At 38.8% G+C, this 18,773-nt stretch overlaps 1 protein-coding gene and 1 long non-coding RNA gene across 2 annotated transcripts; one reads left to right on the top strand and one right to left on the bottom strand.

The window, feature by feature from the left end:
* Positions 1-3,518: 3,518 nt before the first annotated feature.
* LOC149036983 (NFU1 iron-sulfur cluster scaffold homolog, mitochondrial-like) lies at positions 3,519-11,608 on the top strand. The gene is made up of 9 exons (XM_089188232.1): positions 3,519-3,726; positions 5,206-5,347; positions 6,600-6,666; positions 6,971-7,088; positions 7,767-7,830; positions 8,236-8,275; positions 8,488-8,523; positions 9,257-9,355; positions 9,911-11,608. The coding sequence occupies exons 1-9, from the start codon at positions 3,522-3,524 to the stop codon at positions 10,025-10,027; spliced, it is 888 nt and encodes a 295-aa protein (XP_089044358.1). The 5' UTR covers positions 3,519-3,521; the 3' UTR covers positions 10,028-11,608.
* A 4,074-nt stretch (positions 11,609-15,682) lies between these two features.
* LOC149036982 (uncharacterized) lies at positions 15,683-16,419 on the bottom strand. Its single transcript, XR_016181312.1, has 2 exons — positions 16,296-16,419; positions 15,683-15,912 (listed from the first exon to the last, which is right to left on the bottom strand). It is a non-coding gene; the product is annotated as an uncharacterized LOC149036982 (long non-coding RNA).
* Positions 16,420-18,773: the final 2,354 nt, after the last annotated feature.

Genomic DNA, 18,773 nt, shown 5'->3' with positions numbered 1-18,773 from the left:
CATCTCTTGTTGACCAAGTCCTCTCGTTCTGTCTGATCTTCGTCAAAGTATTGCAGCACTTGAAACACTTTATTTACTTGAGGAATAAATGCCTCTTACTAACCGAGTTCGAGGGCCGTACCGTAAGTTACGGAATGAGCTTTTTTCGTTTGGATTATGGCCTAAGCCTTAGGCGCGCGGGCCATAAAAAAAAGTACCTTAACTTACAGTACGGACCGAAAAAAATGAGGTTGGCAAGATATTTATTATATCTCTTGATTCAAATGGAGAGGTTAACGATTTCAATTCTAGCGGAACTGTCATTAATGATTGACGCGCGTCAAATCCTAAGTACAAGAGCATTTTATTGGTTTCCAACAAAAACTGGACATAGAGTCCTTAAATGCCCGAAATCTGCAAGGTACAACATGTTTCTTCGTAGAAAGTGCGTAGAAAGAGTGAAGAGCTAACTTTGTTCAATTTGAACGTCAAATGAATGAATGAATTTGATCAATGCGATCGAAAAAAAATACAAAGATCTTTTAAACGATTAGTATCCAATTCTTGGTGTTTTGCGGCGTTTTGATGGAGCTTCCAGGTGAATCACTCAGTGCAGACTGAACAAGATTAAAGACACTAATGGAAATTTAGCCGATGTTTGTTGACGCGAAGAAAGAGGGGTGTGGTATCACTCGTTGCAGAGGAAAGAGGGATATGGCATCGTTCAGAAGCTGAACCCACTTGGTAGGTTCAACTCCCAAAGCTGTCTGGTTCGTACTCGCCGCCATTTTGCTTGGAAACATCTTTAAGAACTTGCCAAGGACCTTGTCGAGAGCAGCAGCAGCTATGTTCATTACGTAAAAATTTCCACCGACCTGCTGTTCCCCAATACCCTTCAAACGTTTTCTACTCGTATTTCGTATTTCGTATTTTCGCCTTTCGTGTTTGACGACCTTTCGGCGGCGATGAAATCATCTAGTTCTCGAGTCGAGTTGTCTTCGTCGTGCTCGTCTTTCTCCATTCGTCGTTTGTCTTCCTCCAGAATCTCGAAGAAATCAACTCGAAAGTCTGGGATATCTGCCTCTGAGTTTTGTTCTTTCTCTTGAAATGTGCTTCAAATTTTTCTTAGGGAGACATTTTAGCGATCCAAAAAAAAACTTTTGAATTTTGTGGGCCGTACAGTGAAATGCGGCCCGCTTACAATGCTCACAGTGACCTAGTAATGGAATATTTGAGTCGAAATCGTTTTACTTCAAAGAGACCTTTTCCGCTTCTTTTGTCATACTATTCAAATGTTGTAAATTTAGAGAACAATGGAACCTCACACCAGTTCATATTTGAGCAAGTACATTGTAAAGCTTTTTCGATTACGTAGACGACTGCGTACCGCTTACATTGATTACGAAGATGTGTACGCTCGAAGTCATTTGTTGGCCTGACCTATTAATAAAGTCTACTGTGGAACCAAAACGCTGTCTTATCCTTGACGTCCGTAAAAGCTCGCTTGTAGAAGATCGCCGTGTACCAGAAAATCGTAACGAGTTTCCGTTCCCACTGCCGAGTTGTCTCTACGGAGCTATTTTCCCCCCATTGTTGTTGTGCCTCCCACGAGAGTTCAGTTCAATTGTGCGCGAAAACCTATCATAACACAAGCTCTCAGCCTCTCGAATGTCAAAAGTGGTAGATTGATTTAACAAGTCAGCCTATCAAAGCTTCAAGGAAGTGGAGAGCCATAGAAACAACAGATAAACAGCAAAGCAACACAAGTAGACAATCATTCTTTGAGAAGATAAGCAAGACTGTCAAAACATCTACAACATGAAAGCCATAACCAATGCGAAAACGTTAGAGAAAGAAAGAAAGAAAGGAAGATTTCAAGAAGATGTTCAAGAAGACTCCTCTTTTCGAAAATGATACAGGAGAGAGTATGACCTGTTTCAAAGCTTGGAGAGAAATGTTTCAGGGCTCACAGAAGAGGATGAAGAATTTCAGGATGTATAAAAAATAAAGGGGTAAGTTTCTAAAGAAACTGTGGTGCTGCGTCGGTGGGAGAGTATAGCAGGTAATTTAGTGTTAACAACTGGGTTGAAAACGTAAATTAGCCACCGTAAAGGGTAAAAAAGCTGACGTTTCGAGCGTTAGCCCTTCGTCAGAGCGATTAGATCTAATCGCTCTGACGAAGGGCTAACGCTCGAAACGTCAGCTTTTTTACCCTTTACGGTAGCTAATTTACGTTTTCAACCCAGTTGTTAACACTAAATTACCTGTATAAAAAATAACAGAGACTCATAACAACTAGGGCAAGAGAAAAATAAGTGTACAAGGGGAAAAAAATTTCTTGCATATCTAAGTGAAAGGCAAAGACTGTAGCATAAAGCAACTCGTAGACAAAAGAAAATAGCTGGAGTTCTCTTGCATGTCTTTGAAAAATGTAGGATTGTGACAGAAAAAAAAAACATTTGTTTTTCAGCAAGCCGATCTCATGGCGAGAATAAGTCCTTGTAAACAAGTTTACTTTAAGCCTATTGCTTGTGTAAATATCTTATCCTATTTTAACCTGCAAAGATAGAAACTCCTTCATTAAACATTGCAGTACTGAGGAAGTTAGGCGTTGTTCTGCAGTACGTACATGATAGAAAGTTGCCATTTTGCCACTTTTGAGCGTATAAGTTTTGCCTCATTTCATATCATTGACGTACGTACATGTGTGAGGTACGTGTGTGAAGTACCTCTGCAGTTTAATAGGCTTTGAAATACCTCTAGACTGACAAGGGGAACAAACCTCTGATAAAGTACACACATACTCTTTCGTCTTATAAATATGAGTGTGATTGGGTTGGCTCTTGCAATGACTGTGATCTCTTAGTTGTGCCAAGCCTACCTTATCGTTAACCCACCTGGTTTGCGAGCTAAAATCAGTCCACACTTCTCTCTCCTTCTTCATATTACTCAAGCATATACACATATGTTATTCACCAGACGGGAGGTCCGTTGTGGGAAAAACTGTGCCCTAGGCCTCGGGCGGTATCCAAGACCTCGGGCACAGTTTTTCCCAATACGGACCGACCTTGGCTGGTGAATAACATTTTTATTTTTTTCTAAAACCTAACAAATGGTTGCGAAAAGAACCTGAATGATAAAGGGCTGTAATAACGACAAGATTCTTCATAAACGGAACAATCTATGAGCGAGTAGATAGTAGAGAAAACAAGGACAATGCAAATGAAAGAGAGAGGTTTCACCCAAACATATCTATATGCGTAATAATATTAAAAGGTGATTTAAAAGGCTTCCAAGAAAACTTCGAACCTTTTTTTGAAAGGATCGGATACCGCCTGCTGTGAGCGGGCCGGATGGGGAGAATACTGCCCGTTCTCGGAACCAATCATATCGCAGGATTTGTAGAATACCGCCTGCTCACGAACTGAGAAAAAAATAACCATGAATACTGAGTTTTTTTCTTTTTTTACTTCAAGCGTCTACTCTAGGCTCGCTGACCAAAAGATTCGGGGGCTCTAAAACTATAAAGCTACGTACTGCACATGCGCAACGTAGCGATCAAGTCAAAAACAAATATGACAACGGTCCTACGAGATGGCTTGGCTGTGTCAAGGAATGCAGCTAAGCTGTGGTTTAGAAGAAGTATTCAAAATATCAGACCAACGCAGAGATTTTACAGTGGAGCTATTCCAGCGTTGAAGTTTCCTCGAAGTAACTGGTCTTCTTCTAGGATTTCGTTTGTTGGAGGTACCTCAAAAAAATAATTACAACGATAACTCTTGTAGCCTGAGTTAAAGGGTTTCAATTTTTATTTTAAAGAGTTGAACAGAGCGATCCAGAACAGCTATAATAAGTACTATGTACTTTTTTAATGACGATTTCGCTTTACGTGCATTGTTCAAGTCTTTATCTCGCGCAATCTTACGAAATTAGCACGTAAGGTTACGTGGTTCTTTACATTCATTTTGAACTCACTGGCGATCCTTGCAATCTGAATGGCTCTCACTGGTACGATCTACTCACGAATTACACCAGTTTTAACTCTAAGTCACATATTTTCCTTGTCAATGAGAGGCCTTTACTAAAACACAACAACCAATCAGATTTCCAAGCTTGTTCAAAGATACCAATAAAGTTACAAGAAAATTAAAGACAACTTTTTCCATTTATTTTACAAATCAGCTAAATAAACTTTTGATTCTGTATTTGATTGACTGAATTTTCAATTTCAAAATGGATGTAATACGGTGGTAATTCAAACTTCCTCTCTCTCCCCCGTCCCAAATGCATAAAATGTCAAATTCGTCCCTGTCTTTCATAGTGGGAATCTTTGAAGATTGCAACTAAGGGGGTGAAAATTGTACAAATCAGCTAAATAAACTATTGATTCTGTATTTGATTGACTGAATTTTGCAATTTCAAAATGGATGTAATACTGTGGTAATTCAAACTCCCTCTCTCCCCCGTCCCAAATGCATGAAATGTCAAATTCGTCCCTGTCTTTCACAGTGGGAATCTTTGAAGATTGCATCTAAGGGGGTGAAAATTGTACAAATCAGCTAAATAAACTATTGATTCTGTATTTGATCGACTGAAGTTTGCAATTTCAAAATGGATGTAATACAGTGGTAATTCAAACTTCCTCTCTCTCCCCCGTCCCAAATGCATGAAATGTCAAATTTGTCCCTGTCTTTCACTGTGGGAATCTTTGAAGATTGCATCTAAGGAGGTGAAAATTGTACAAATCAGCTAAATAAACTATTGATTCTGTATTTAATTGACTGAATTTTGCAATTTCAAAATGGATGTAATACAGTGGTAATTCAAACTCCCTCTCTCCCCCGTCCCAAATGCATGAAATGCCAAATTCATCCCTCTCTTTCATTGTGGGGAAACTTTGAAGATTGCATTTAAGGGGGTGAAAATTGTGTTGGCTTGTATGAATAAATGTTCTGAAGGACATGCCATCATTATTCAAGAGTGTGTGTAAACATCTAAAGTCACCTTGTCCCTTCAAATTTCATGTTTATGCAAGTGTCAGACCTTACTAGTGCTTTAATTGATGGGATCAAAAAAATAGGCATCAAAACAGTTCAGTGTCATGAGCCTGTGGGAAAAAAAGAAAAAAAAAGCCTGTGGAACAAAAAATCCTATCAGGAGATGAACTTCAGGTCAAATGATGGCTGATTGACCTATACATTACACGCAATTGTTATATTCCGACAGGTGGTGTGAGAACAATGTTCATTCAGGTACAAGAAACACCAAATCCTAACAGTATGAAGTTTGTTCCTGGGGTGCAGGTCTTAGAGCATGGTACAGTTAACTTTGCTAGTGCACAGTCTGCATATCCTTCACCTTTAGCAAGGTAATAGTTATGTCTTATTGGAACCTTTGCTCTAATTGTTTTTTTTATTACATTTAACAATTAATTGTCTGTGGCAAATTATTGTTCTGACATAATTGCATAAGTGCTTTCAAATTCTGTCAAAAATTTGTTTTTGTCGCAGAAACTGTTCTCTTACCATTGTTTTGATCACTTTTATCAAAATAAGCAGCCAATTTTTCACAGGTTTATTCAATTCAATCAGCAAAAACTTCACATCTGTAAGTTTCTTTTAAAAAGTGTTCTTCCAAACTTTGGTAGCATTTTTTTGTGCTCAAAGGAATTGACCAGAGCATATGCTTCTCTATAATTACTAGAGCAATTACAACAAAAATGAATGTAGATTTTAAATTGAGTTCGAAATTTATTACACAAGCTCTACTTTACTTCTTTTTGTGACTGATTTGTTAACTCCACTCACCCTTTTTTTGAATAAGAAACAAACTGAAACTTTTGGCTGCTCATCAGCTCCTTGCAATTGTCTCATGTTATGTTTTTTGTTGTGATAACTATGGTTTGGGTTTTACGATGCTCAGAGTGAATGAAGTCAACACTCGTGAAGGTAATCCCCATCTTTTGAAAATAGTGAAATCTGGAAAAGGTACAAATTGAAGTAAGGGAATAGCTGCACATGGTATTGAACCTTCTTATATCAAATTTGAAAGTAGACACTTACTGGCTCTTCTATGCTTATACTTTATGAATACCTCTTGTACTTCATGGTTCAATTTTCTTGCTGGGGTTGCTCTGAACTCTGTCTGTGTGATAAATAGATTCTTCCTTGCTGTGTTATTTCAGCAGTGGACTGCATGTGGTGTATAATGTGGTGCAACAACTAAGGGAGAGTTTTAGCCAGTTGACAGTGATTAGCATCCAATTTCTCCTAACAATGGAACCCCTGAATCACACATTAAAGTTACAAGAGTAAATGAAGTGATCAGCTACTAAAGTTGTTGCTTGTTAAAGAAACTCAATGTCAGCCTCTAAGGAAATATGCAGGGAACAATTTGGAGAATGTGTATATTGATGTTAGGTTGAAGAGGGTTTATGATGTTCTTTCTGTAGCTCATCATCTGATATAATCCATCATTAAACAGATACATTTTAACATGACTGTATACCTTAATGTGATTTCGTGACTGAATTGCTGTAGAACTTTTGATCTTCATGTGAAATCAATGTAGAAATGTGTCAGGAATGTCATAATGGACATCTCCATTTCATTTTTTTGCAGAAATTTATTTAGGATAGATGGTGTGACTGGAGTCATGTTAGGACCAGATTTCATCACAGTTACAAAGGTTGGTGGGGTAATTATTTTTAGGACTTAAATAGGACTCAAAAATGAGATTGGAAAAAAAATGGTGAAAATGTCCTGTCTGCCTAAGTCATGCAATAGTGATGAAAGACATTAAACTCAATCCTTGTACATGAAAAAAAAAACAACAACAACAGCAACTACAACAATTCCTTAACATAAGTTGTGAAATTCTGCCTAAACTCCTTTCAAAATATTTATGCAACAATTTGAAATGAATCCAGTCACCTGGTGTAAGAATTATTGTGTTCTGTCGTCTGTTTACATTTTTTAGTCTTTAATTCCAGAAAGATGATGATGATGTTAACTGGCCTGTCTTAAAACCTGATATATTTGCCTCCATAATGGACTTCTTTGCAAGCAATATTCCCATTCTTACTGAAAACCAGCCAGCAAGTGATACAGGTAGGCTGTTACACAAACATCAAAAATCTTATTTTTCTGTAATAATGAACTTGGATTTAAACATTCTGACCCCTCAGAGTGACCAGCACCTAATTTCTCCCTACAATATCAACACATTTATCCTTTTAACTCCCAGAAGTGACTAACATGTAATTTCTCCCTATGATACCCACATGTTTTCTAGCAAACAGTTAATGAGAATACTCAAACATCAAGAAGAAGTTTTTATCTTGATCTTACACCAAATTCTCATTAGTAGTTTGCAAGGAATTGAGTAGCAGCAAGAAGAGAGAATTGACAGTCAAGATCTTGGGAGTTAAAGGGTTATGTTTCAAGAAGGAAGGAAATGGTCATCACCTAAAGAAGCTGTCACTTTGCAAATTCTTCTTGTCGGTACCTCAGGAAATTTATAGCAAACAGTAATGAGAATATGCATGCTGATGATAGGGTGTAAAGGGTTAAAGGTTAGATTGCTCTTGAAAGAGAAAATTCTACATGTTCACTAGTACACATGCCTCGCAAGCCTTGTTAAATACTGTGTACATCTGAAAAGCCTTAAACCTGTCAGTATTACAGGCAATCCTGATAGTTTTACCAACAAGTGCCAAACTATGTGTAGACCAGATGTAGTCCTGAAAGTTTGTCAGTGCTCAGTTCTACATGGTATTATTTTTTCAGCTATTGATGAAGATGATGATGAAACTGTTGCTATGATCAAAGAGTTGTTAGACACAAGAATAAGGTAAATGCACCAGATCTTTTCAAGATTTTCCATGTTGAAATGGCCACCTTAAAACAAATTGCAGTCAAACCTTGATTATCCACACTTGTGGAGACTGGGCTTAACAGCCCAGATAGTTGAGATTCTGAATAATCAAAAATATTAAATAAATATAAATGTTTGTAGATAATTGGACCAGACAGGCAAGTCCAGATAATCAAAAAATTTTGGATAATCAAAGTTTGGATAGGGAAGGTTTGACCGTAGGCAATAGCTGTTTCATCATGATACAAGGTATTTACTAAGACTCAATTCTGGGGTGATGGCCCATTTCTTGTTTTTGTTCTTGTTTTTTTTGTGAGTGCTACAGTGCTACACTTGATTCATCAAAATTCATTGTATTTTCTTGTCACTGACTTCTAACAGACCAACCGTTCAAGAAGATGGAGGGGACATCATTTTCAAGGTTTGTCAACAGATGTGTATGTATGTGGTTCATAGTGGGGGTGAGATTAATTTTTAAAAGGCCTGTGGTTGGAAACAGTGCCTAGCTCTTTGACAATCTTACCAAGGGGTCTCTAGTTAGGACCCTTTGGTAGGCCAACTATAATATGCTGGGGTTGGGAACCCTGTAAAGAATTTTCTAGCATGGTAACTTGTATGTTGTGCTCTCCACAGGGATTCCAGGATGGCATTGTAAAGCTTAAACTACAGGTCAGTGTCATGTGAAGTTAAGATTTTTTCCTATTTAGATGGAAACGGTGATTGCTGCATTAACTAACATGTATTCAATCCTGTTACATGATAATTATATTCCATGCACATAAATAATTTTCATATATCTACAATCATTATTCATCACTTGGATGGTTTATTTGGACTCAACTTAATGACCAGCTCCCAGTTGGCTTGCTAGCTCAGTTGGTAGAGCGCGGCACCAGTATCACAGAGGTCATGGGTTCAAATCCTGTAAGGGCCTGAATTTTTTTTTTCAGGTCTTGTTTCAACTACTAGTTCAGTAGTGTTTATAGCTGCGAGGATCTCTTATATTTGTTTATTCACTGCAGTGCACATATATGATTTTCATATATCTACAATCATTATTCATCACTTGGATGGTTTATTTGGACCCAACTTAATGACCAGCTCCCAGTTGGCTTGTTAGCTCAGTTGGTAGAGCGCTGAAACCTGGTATGGCAGAGGATCTCTTATATTCGTTTATTCACTGCAGTGCACATATATGATTTTCATATATCTACAATCATTATTCATCACTTGGATGGTTTATTTGGACCCAACTTAATGACCAGCTCCCAGTTGGCTTGTTAGCTCAGTTGGTAGAGCGCTGAAACCTGGTATGGCAGAGGTCATAGGTTCAAATCCGTGCGGGCCTAAAATTTTTTCAGGTCTTTTTTTTATTAAAAAATTCATGTTGGTATCCTACTAGGGAGCATGCGCCAGCTGTCCAAGTTCAATGGTTACTTTGAAGAATGGCATCGAAAATATGATGCAGTTTTATGTCCCAGAGGTGGTTGCAGTAGAACAGGTAACCAAAATTACATTTTGTCTTATTTTAAGGTTAGTAAATGGTCTGGAAAACCACTGTGAGGCCAGGGAGCACTTTGCAGTCTCAGCCTGCGGGAGACACCCGAGTTTCAAGTTACCCCTGCCCAGCCTGCCCTGTCGGACCAGACAGCTCCGGCCGGTACTAATTGCTACACCAAATTTTTCTCCTTTTTTGGTGCATAGATAGCGCTTTTGAAACACTATTAGTCTTGACAGGGCTGGAAACAGGAGGAAGTGTACCTAGATTAATTTGTTCATCTCTGGTAGATTTAAGTGAGTTCTCCTCTCCGTGGTTGTCGTTAGTGAGGTCAGGACTTTTTGCGCAATATACTCTCACTCCGTTCCCCACCTCCCTTCAACAGCAACAACAACAAGTAAATAAATAAATGGACAAGCGAATGATATCAATGAAAAAATATACGTATACTATGAGACAGAATCACATAGGTAGAAAGGACATTTTTTTTTCTTTTTACTTGCTGCTCTTTGACGGGTGGTCATATTCCCATATGAGCTCTTGTCTTTGTCCGTACAGGTCGAGGATGAAGTGGATGAAATAAATAAAACGGAATTTAGTAAACTTGAAGCGAGACTTGAAGAAACAAGTACACCAGTGGAGGGGAACCCGAACACTACAGCGGAAAAAGACTGACATTTCAGGACAAGGTCATCTTGTCAAGTCACTCAAGGAGAACAGTTCGGTTCGCAATACCCTGTTAGCTCGGTGTTTATCGGCATTACTCTCCTCCTGAGAACCGTTACATAGGGAGTTCTAGCTTTCATGTGGCTCGTCGCTATCTTTGATAAGACTGGATTCTCCAGAGGTTAATCTTTTCTATTTTTTTTTCTTTTTATGGGAATAGGGGGAGGAAAGACGTTGACGAGTAGAAATTCAAAGCAGATGTCAGGTTCAGTTTGATGTTTGTGCGAGGTTTTCTAGAAAACCGTTTCTTGCACCTTTAGAGGAGTATCTGCATTTATCAAGGGAATGGCGCCCTAACATATTCTTGGAAAATTGAATGTTTCAATTCTTTGTTTTAAGTTAAAATAAGCGAAGAGAACTGTCGCAGAGTACCTTGACCAAGAGCAGTTCAAATAATTTTGGTCTCTTCATGTTGCTTAACCCTTTAATTCTTATGAGTGACCAAGACAGAATTTCTCCTTACAATACCAGTAGAATATTAGGCAGACAAGAGAAAAGAATATAGAAAATATTAAGTAGAGGATTGTTAGTTGATCCAATACCAAATTCTCTAAACTCATCACAATAATTGCATTGCAGACAGTAAAGAGAATTACTAGTGAGATCTTAGGAGTGAAAGGTTAACCCCTTTTTCCTCTTCAAGTGAACACGAAACTTGACGGGTTCAGCAGCGAGATGCTGATAAGAGAAGGTTATAGCTTTCATTGTGATTTCCTTGCGCGTAACGTCTCACCCTCACCCTCCCCTCCCCCCCCAACAAGTTTCCCACCCACTCAATCCCCCATTTGATGCTGGACTCAAAGCCACACCGATCAGGCACTAATATAAACTTGTTGCAACCAAATGAGACAGACAGAAAAATTGCATTGTAACCATGAATATAATGGTCGAAGTCTTAAAATTAACGTTATAAGAAAGGAGCAAACAATCCGGCGGAATTGTTAGCATTAAAAAGTCCCTTCACTAGTTTCACTTTAGTTCATCAATACGTCTCAGTTAATCACTATGACGTATCATGGCAGAAGCGTGGACATGTAACAGTTTGGAGCAAAACTTCTCTTTGGGAATTGTCACTAGGAAAACTAACTGTCGTGGATCTTAAATTTAGCTACTAGCTCAATATTGACCGTTAAATTTTATAGTTCAGCGCGCTTCCATAATTGCTGAATTCTAATGAGTACTGCTGTTAATTATTGATTGTTCCTCACAAGCTGTAGTGGAGAACATGGGCAATTAAAGTGATTTTCAACTCGGACATGGTGTAGCCATGCACAGTGTCTGGCACGAAGGTGAAATAAATTTCATTTAGTTCCTTAAATTTTATATTTTCGATATTGATCGTTAAATTTTGTAGTTCAGCGCGCCTCCATAATTGCTGAATTCTAATGAGTTCTGCTGTTAATTATTGATTGTTCCTCACAAGCTGTAGTGGAGAACATGGGTAATTAAAGTGATTTTCAACTCAGACATGGTGTAGCCATGCACAGCATCTTGCGCAAAGGTGAAATAGATTTCATTTAGTTCCTTGAATTCAATATTTCCGATGTTGATCGTAAAAATTTTATAGTTCAGCGCGCCTCCCTAATCGCCGAATTCTAATGAGTACTGTTATATATTCTTACTGATTGTTCCTCTCAAGCTGTAGAAGAGAACGAGGGCAATCAAAGTGATTTTCAACTCATACAGGTGTAGCCAACCATAGTGTTTGGCACAAAGGTGAAATAAATTTCAACCAGTTCGTTGAATTCAATATTTTCGTGCACCGCTCTTCGTGCCGCAAACGCTTCAGATAATCCAATATTTATCGAACCCTTCAAACTGATGTAAAGATGAGTAACATTTCAATTAATGACTAATTTTGAGAACTTTCTCATACATAGTAGTTCAAAATTCCACAAATTTGGACGAGTTTATGGGCGGCCGTCACCACCAAAAATACAAGGATGTCAAATAGATCAGCAAATACAAAGATGGTGTAAGGATCAGCTGCAGGATAGCATAGCTAATAAAGGAATGGCATGGCCAAATTATAGACAGTCTAGTTTTCCTTCGTGAAACAGAACACCCTAAACATGAATAGTTCAGCCAAATGAGAAACGGTCTAGTAGCCCATGTTGAGTTGGAACATGAGATTGTGAAATGGACTAGCTTAATTACGAATAGCTTAGCACTCATTTGCGATACAGTACTCAAACGGAAAGCACTATATAACATCGTCCTAAACCAGATGAGCCCACGACATATCAGCGGCATCTTGTATGAGTATCCGCAGTTTACAAGGTGACTTCCGCTTTTTCTTGTTGACGCGTACTCACAGTGTACTCGAGTGTCAGGAAGTTCGCGTAGTGCGTCTGAGCCAGTTTCTGCCAGATTTGAACAGAAAAACAGGTCCTTTGTTGGACTGTAATGATACTTTGATGGCGCTGTTAACGAAATGTTTGGCTGGTTCGTAAGTTGTCAACCTGGTTTCGGTCGATCTGATTGATTGGCAACACCTCTTGAAAATCCTACACACCATCGACCTAAGCCTCATAGCTGCCAAGTGAGCAGAAGAACAATGACATCAAAATACTCGAGAAAGATAAGTATTAATTTTAATTGCATTTGTGTTAAACTTATATGTACAGAAATTTCTGAAGAGGTACTTAATCAGAAGTTTATCACATGATAAGCCTACAAACTTGTATTAAATAAATTGATGTACATATTTCACAATTTTAAGATGATTGTGTTAAGTATTTCAATTTGAACTTGTAGAATATAACCTATGGATTAAATGTGGGTCTATAAGTATCATCCATGAAATTCTTACAGGCAATTTTCATCATGATATTAAAGCACCACAAACTCAAGAACAAGGAAAAATAAGTTACGCAGAAAACTGAGTTAGGCAGAAAACTGACGGAGAAATTCATAGTTTTCATAATTTTGAATTCATTCATAATTTTGAATTACAAATCATTCAGACCATAGCCACATATAGACTTAGATTGTCACTGCTTTTCTTTTGGTGATTGCATGATATGGTACCCGTCTTGACGTTCTTGGGAAAGGAACCAATCAAGTCCAGGCAGTTGATGTAGTGTTTGCGCATTTTGTCTTGGTCATATGACTGCGCTGTGGGGTCTAGGCCATGGCATAAATCTGTAGCAAATGCCAGTGCAAACAAGCCACAGTCATTTGAATTTGTTTGCTTTTGCACTCTTTCATTACAAAAAGTGACTGTAGAACCAGTATACAATAGCATGCGACATGAATGATCAATGGCAACCGCGCTTACATTTTGATATAAGCTGTCATACACCTTGACAGTTCCAGGACTAGTAGCTATTGTGCTCAGGCAAACCCAGTGTGAGCCAGTGTTTATGATCTGTACAAACTCACTAATGGCTGGAGTGACTAATGCACCCACAATAACAGGGTCCCTTAGACCATCTACAAGAGGGAATTTTTGTTTTAGGAGGATCTGACCAGCATGTATCTCAGAATCACACAGCCATGTTGTCTTCTTTAAAATGGATCACCTATACTTATTTTAATTACATCAGTGCTGTCTTCTTCCTTCAGTGACTGTGGTTGTTGATAGGACTCACTATCACTTGTTAGGCAGGAAGGCCTGAAAAAGAAATTATCATCTGGGCTTTCTTCTATCCACTTCTTGATTTTCAAGTCAAGGTTTTCTTGATCAATTTGTGAATGTCTGCACACCACTGTGGCACAATACATGTGGTTCCTGACATCCATGGTTGTTGGGAAGAACCGTCTGTTGGTTAGATCTGGAGGCTGTTGGCCTGTGAAAAGTTCCTTCTTTACATAATGATGCAGGTGCCGTTGCATTTCAGAAACACAATTAACACCACTTCCAACAAGCTCATGAATTTTTTTAACCAGTGTCTCATCAATAGGCTGAAGTAGCCTAGCAGTCTGATTACACAACAAGAAAGAAAGAATAATTGCTTTATTATTTATTCATTTAAAAAATTACACAACCTCATCCCCAGGTTTTCTTGGTCAACGGTTCAATAACCTGGAGCCGGCTGCTTTTGATGTCATTGGTTCAATATGAGAAAATTTTTTCCAAATTTGGTCAACAGCAGCTGGTTATGATGAAATATGTGAGTGGTTTTAACCTTTCAGAAACAGGGAAATATTTTGAATGAATAATAATGGAAATTATACCAACATTACTATCGGCAGTCCTCTGGTAGGGCTTTTCAGTAATAGTTACAGAATGTTATAATTACAGAGTAATGTCGAATGGTACAGCGTACATACAAACAGTGTAGCGTTGCGTGAAGTGGCTTAGCATAATGTCGAATGGCACAGCGTACACCCAAATGGTGTAGCGTTGCGTGAAATGGCTCAGCGTAATGTAGAATGGTACAGCGTAGACACAAATAGTGTAGCGTTCGGTCGAATAGCTTTGCAAAACATCAGACGCTCTATCTGAACATTAAATTACTTAGTATTACTTGAAATATTTCGATGTTGTGGCGAATCGTCGTGGCGTGACGTGAAGGCTATGCCATTCCTTTATTAGCTATGCTATCCTGCAGCTGATCCTTAAGCCATCTTTGTATTTGCTGATCTGTACGACATCCTTGTATTTTTAGTGGTGACGGCCGCCAAGGCATCTCGCCGAAACCACCAAAAATACAAACCGCAAATGGAACTGCTGGGGTATGACGTCATCGAATGTGAAGACTGACACGAAATCATTACATGGCGTAGATAGTCTTCACTTCGCTTTGCCGTAAAGCAGAGCCAATTTGGTACGTTTCTCCTCTTTTTTCACTACTGATATTGCACTTATTCGTTGTCGTTCATGAAAGCGTCAATTAAAATAGCAACGAGACTGAATTCGACCACGATTTGCCGGCCTCCCGGTTTACCACAGTTTGCACGCGTTGGTGGGCCTGAACATGTTTATAGTATTAAGTAGTGTTATGACGTGCATTAAATGTCAATTGTCGAGCTCTCTTTTCTTTCTCCGACTCACGCTTACTTTTCAATGAGAGTCCAACTTCAACGGCTATTTGAACATTGGAGGAGTACTTGAGAAGTTAACTATTGTTTGTGCCCTGGACGCCATGGTAAGAAAACTGCTGTCCTTGATCTGTTTTGACATTTTTCGATCAAAGTGATATCGGAATGCTTTAATTGATGTGCCGGACGATAAGAGTAAGCTAAGAGAAGACATATTTATTATTTTAAAGAGGTGTACATTATATTGCTTTGTTTATTAATTTTTTCGTGGGTGCAGTGATAGTAAAAGTAAGTTCCATTTTTATTTTGTCGATCAAACGTAGATTACATGTCTGGACCGGAAACAGTTAAAGGGTTTTTTCGCGTTCCAAAATAGTTTTTGCCAGAGTAATATTTTTTCTGAGTTGGTTTTGCGCGCATACATACTTATCTTCCCTGTGCTCTTTCCCATTCCGTAGTCATCATGTATTAAGGAAGGCTAGTGCGGACACCGTAATGCACGTAGTTGTACGTAATTGTCCAACTCTAGGTCGAGTTTTACCGTTCGATCTGTTACAGTCGCAACTTGCTGAATAAAAACTATTGCATAATTCAGACAATTGACAGGACGTCTTGCTGTTTCGTCGTTTGCTTCGGTAGACGTATTTATTTACATTTTTATTTATTTTTACATTTCTGTACCTCAACTATTAATTTTTGTGATTATTATTACTATTATTATTATTATTATTATTATTTTTATTATTATTATTGCTACAGACTGAGTTCAGTGCACACCAAATATATTGACTAGAGTTGCGTGACCATGGCGTCCAGGGCACACACAAAATCCAACTTCTCACGTACTCCTGCAATGTTCAAAGAACCGTTGAAGTTAAACTCCCTTTGAAAAGAAAGCGCAAGTCAGAAAAGAAAAGAAATGAGAGCTCGGCAATAGACATTTAATGCACATTTTAATAATAGTTGAGTTTAATAGTTAAATTAATAGTTGAGGTACAGAAATGTAAAGTTGGACAATTACGTACAACTACGTGCATTACGGTGCATTACTTTTACTATCACTGCACCAAGGAAAAAATTAATAAACAAAGCAATATAATGTACACCTTTTTAAAATAATAAATATGTCTTCTCTTAGCTTACTCTTATCGTCCGGCACATCAATTAAAGCATTCCGATATTACTTTGATCGAAAAATGTCAAAACAGATCAAGGACAGCAGTTTTCTTACCATGGCGTCCAGGGCACACACAATATTTAACTTCTCACGTACTCCTCCAATGTTCAAAGAGCCGTTGAAGTTGGACTCTCATTGAAAAGTAAGCGTGAGTCGGAGAAAGAAAAGAGAGCTCGACAATTGACATTTAATGCACGTCATAACACTACTTAATACTATAAACATGTTCAGGCCCACCAACGCGTGCAAACTGTGGTAAACCGGGAGGCCGGCAAATCGTGGTCGAATTCAGTCTCGTTGCTATTTTAATTGACGCTTTCATGAACGACAACGAATAAGTGCAATATCAGTAGTGAAAAAAGAGGAGAAACGTACCAAATTGGCTCTGCTTTACGGCAAAGCGAAGTGAAGACTATCTACGCCATGTAATGATTTCGTGTCAGTCTTCACATTCGATGACGTCATACCCCAGCAGATCGCTGTTCCATTTGCGGTTTGTATTTTTGGTGGTTTCGGCGACATGCCTTGGCGGCCGTCACCACCAAAAATACAAGGATGTCGTACAGATCAGCAAATACAAAGATGGCTTAAGGATCAGCTGCAGGATAGCATAGCTAATAAAGGAATGGCATGGCCTTCACGTCACGCCACGACGATTCGCCACAACATCGAAATATTTCAAGTAATACTAAGTAATTTAATGTTCAGATAGAGCGTCTGATGTTTTGCAAAGCTATTCGACCGAACGCTACACTATTTGTGTCTACGCTGTACCATTCTACATTACGCTGAGCCATTTCACGCAACGCTACACCATTTGGGTGTACGCTGTGCCATTCGACATTATGCTAAGCCACTTCACGCAACGCTACACTGTTTGTATGTACGCTGTACCATTCGACATTACTCTAAGCCATTTCACGCAACGCTACACTGTTTGTATGTACGCTGTACCATTCGACATTACGCTGAGCCATTTCACACAACGCTACACTGTTTTTATGTACGCTGTACCATTCGACATTACGCTGAGCCATTTCCCGCAGCGCTACACCATATGTGTGTACGCTGTACCATTCTAAATTACGCTGAGCCATTTGACGCAACGCTACACCGTTTGTGCGTACGCTGTGCTACTCGACGTTACCCTGAGCCGTTTAACTCAACGCTACACCGTTTGAGTACTGTATCGCAAATGAGTGCTAAGCTATTCGTAATTAAGCTAGTCCATTTCACAATCTCATGATCCAACTCAACATGGGCTACTAGACCGTTTCTCATTTGGCTAAACTATTCATGTTTAGGGTGTTCTGTTTCACGAAGGAAAACTAGACTGTCTATAATTTGGCCATGCCATTCCTTTATTAGCTATGCTATCCTGCAGCTGATCCTTACACCATCTTTGTATTTGCTGATCTATTTGACATCCTTGTATTTTTGGTGGTGACGGCCGCCCATATGTGAATTAGGTCCAAAGCTGTCATGATTGATTGTTTTTCTAGACAAAGCTAATCTGTTATTTACTGAACCGTAGCTATGTGCCCTGAGTGCATTATCTTGCTGCAGCGAATCAGAAAAGAGTCATAACTGTAAAGAACCACCCCTTTTTTTTGCTTATTTAGAGGTTTGCAAATTAAGAACCGTGTCATTCATCCATCGCTTTGGAAAGAGATCTTTGAACCTGAAACGATTTGTACAAAACTCCTTAAATTCATTTGCCGGAGATGTGGAAAATCGGGTTTTTTGTCACCCTGCTTCTGATCGCGGTTGTATCTGCTAAACCTAACCTGGGTCACGTTCGAGATTCATCAGGTAGGTGTTTTTCCTTACTGCGAGCGCGCGCTTTCAGGACCTAATAGAGTGGTTTAGCAAGAGGACGGGAACGTCATTTCAGAACGGCACGCGCAGCAAAAATGCCGAGAAGAAACTGAGTCGAGAACGCCGTCGCGTTGTGTTGAAAAGTGACTTAGCAGTCGTTTCAACGAACCGTGCACGCTATATTTGTTCTTTTGTTTCGTTCTTGAATATCCTAACCTTGGCTCTTTAGGATCATTATCAGCTTTGAATTTTTTCGGTTTCGTAGACCACTCGAAGGACAACGAAATTATCCTCTTTGAGGGTGTAACAAGCACAAACTGAGGGTAGTTTACTACAAGTGAGTAGTTAATATGAATCCACATGGGCGGTTAAACTTTGAAATTATTCCATTCTAGTCTCGAGTCTATCAGATTTTGAAGCCCACTAAATATTTTTTTTTCTATGATTTGTATCGCTGTCATTTCGTTTCGTGCTTCTAGATTTTAGCACTACTCGTTTTTCTTCATAATTTTGTAAAGTATAATTTGGAATTTAAATCGTCGCAGTTTTTTCCCTTGTTTACTGAATATTCTTCTCAATCATGACGGTACACCTCTTTTGAGCACCACCCTCTTAGAGTTGCAATGCATTTTGAACGGAGTTATCAGAAGTTATGACGAAAACATTTAGAGATCAAGCGACCCAACGATGGAGTTGTTTACAATGGGTTCCCGT

Source organism: Pocillopora damicornis, chromosome 11 (assembly GCF_964200805.1).
Source record: "Pocillopora damicornis chromosome 11, jaPocDami1.2, whole genome shotgun sequence".
Taxonomy (NCBI): Eukaryota; Metazoa; Cnidaria; class Anthozoa; order Scleractinia; family Pocilloporidae; genus Pocillopora; species Pocillopora damicornis.
Note: the sequence above shows the minus strand (reverse complement) of the source record. Positions and strands in the feature narration are given on the sequence as shown.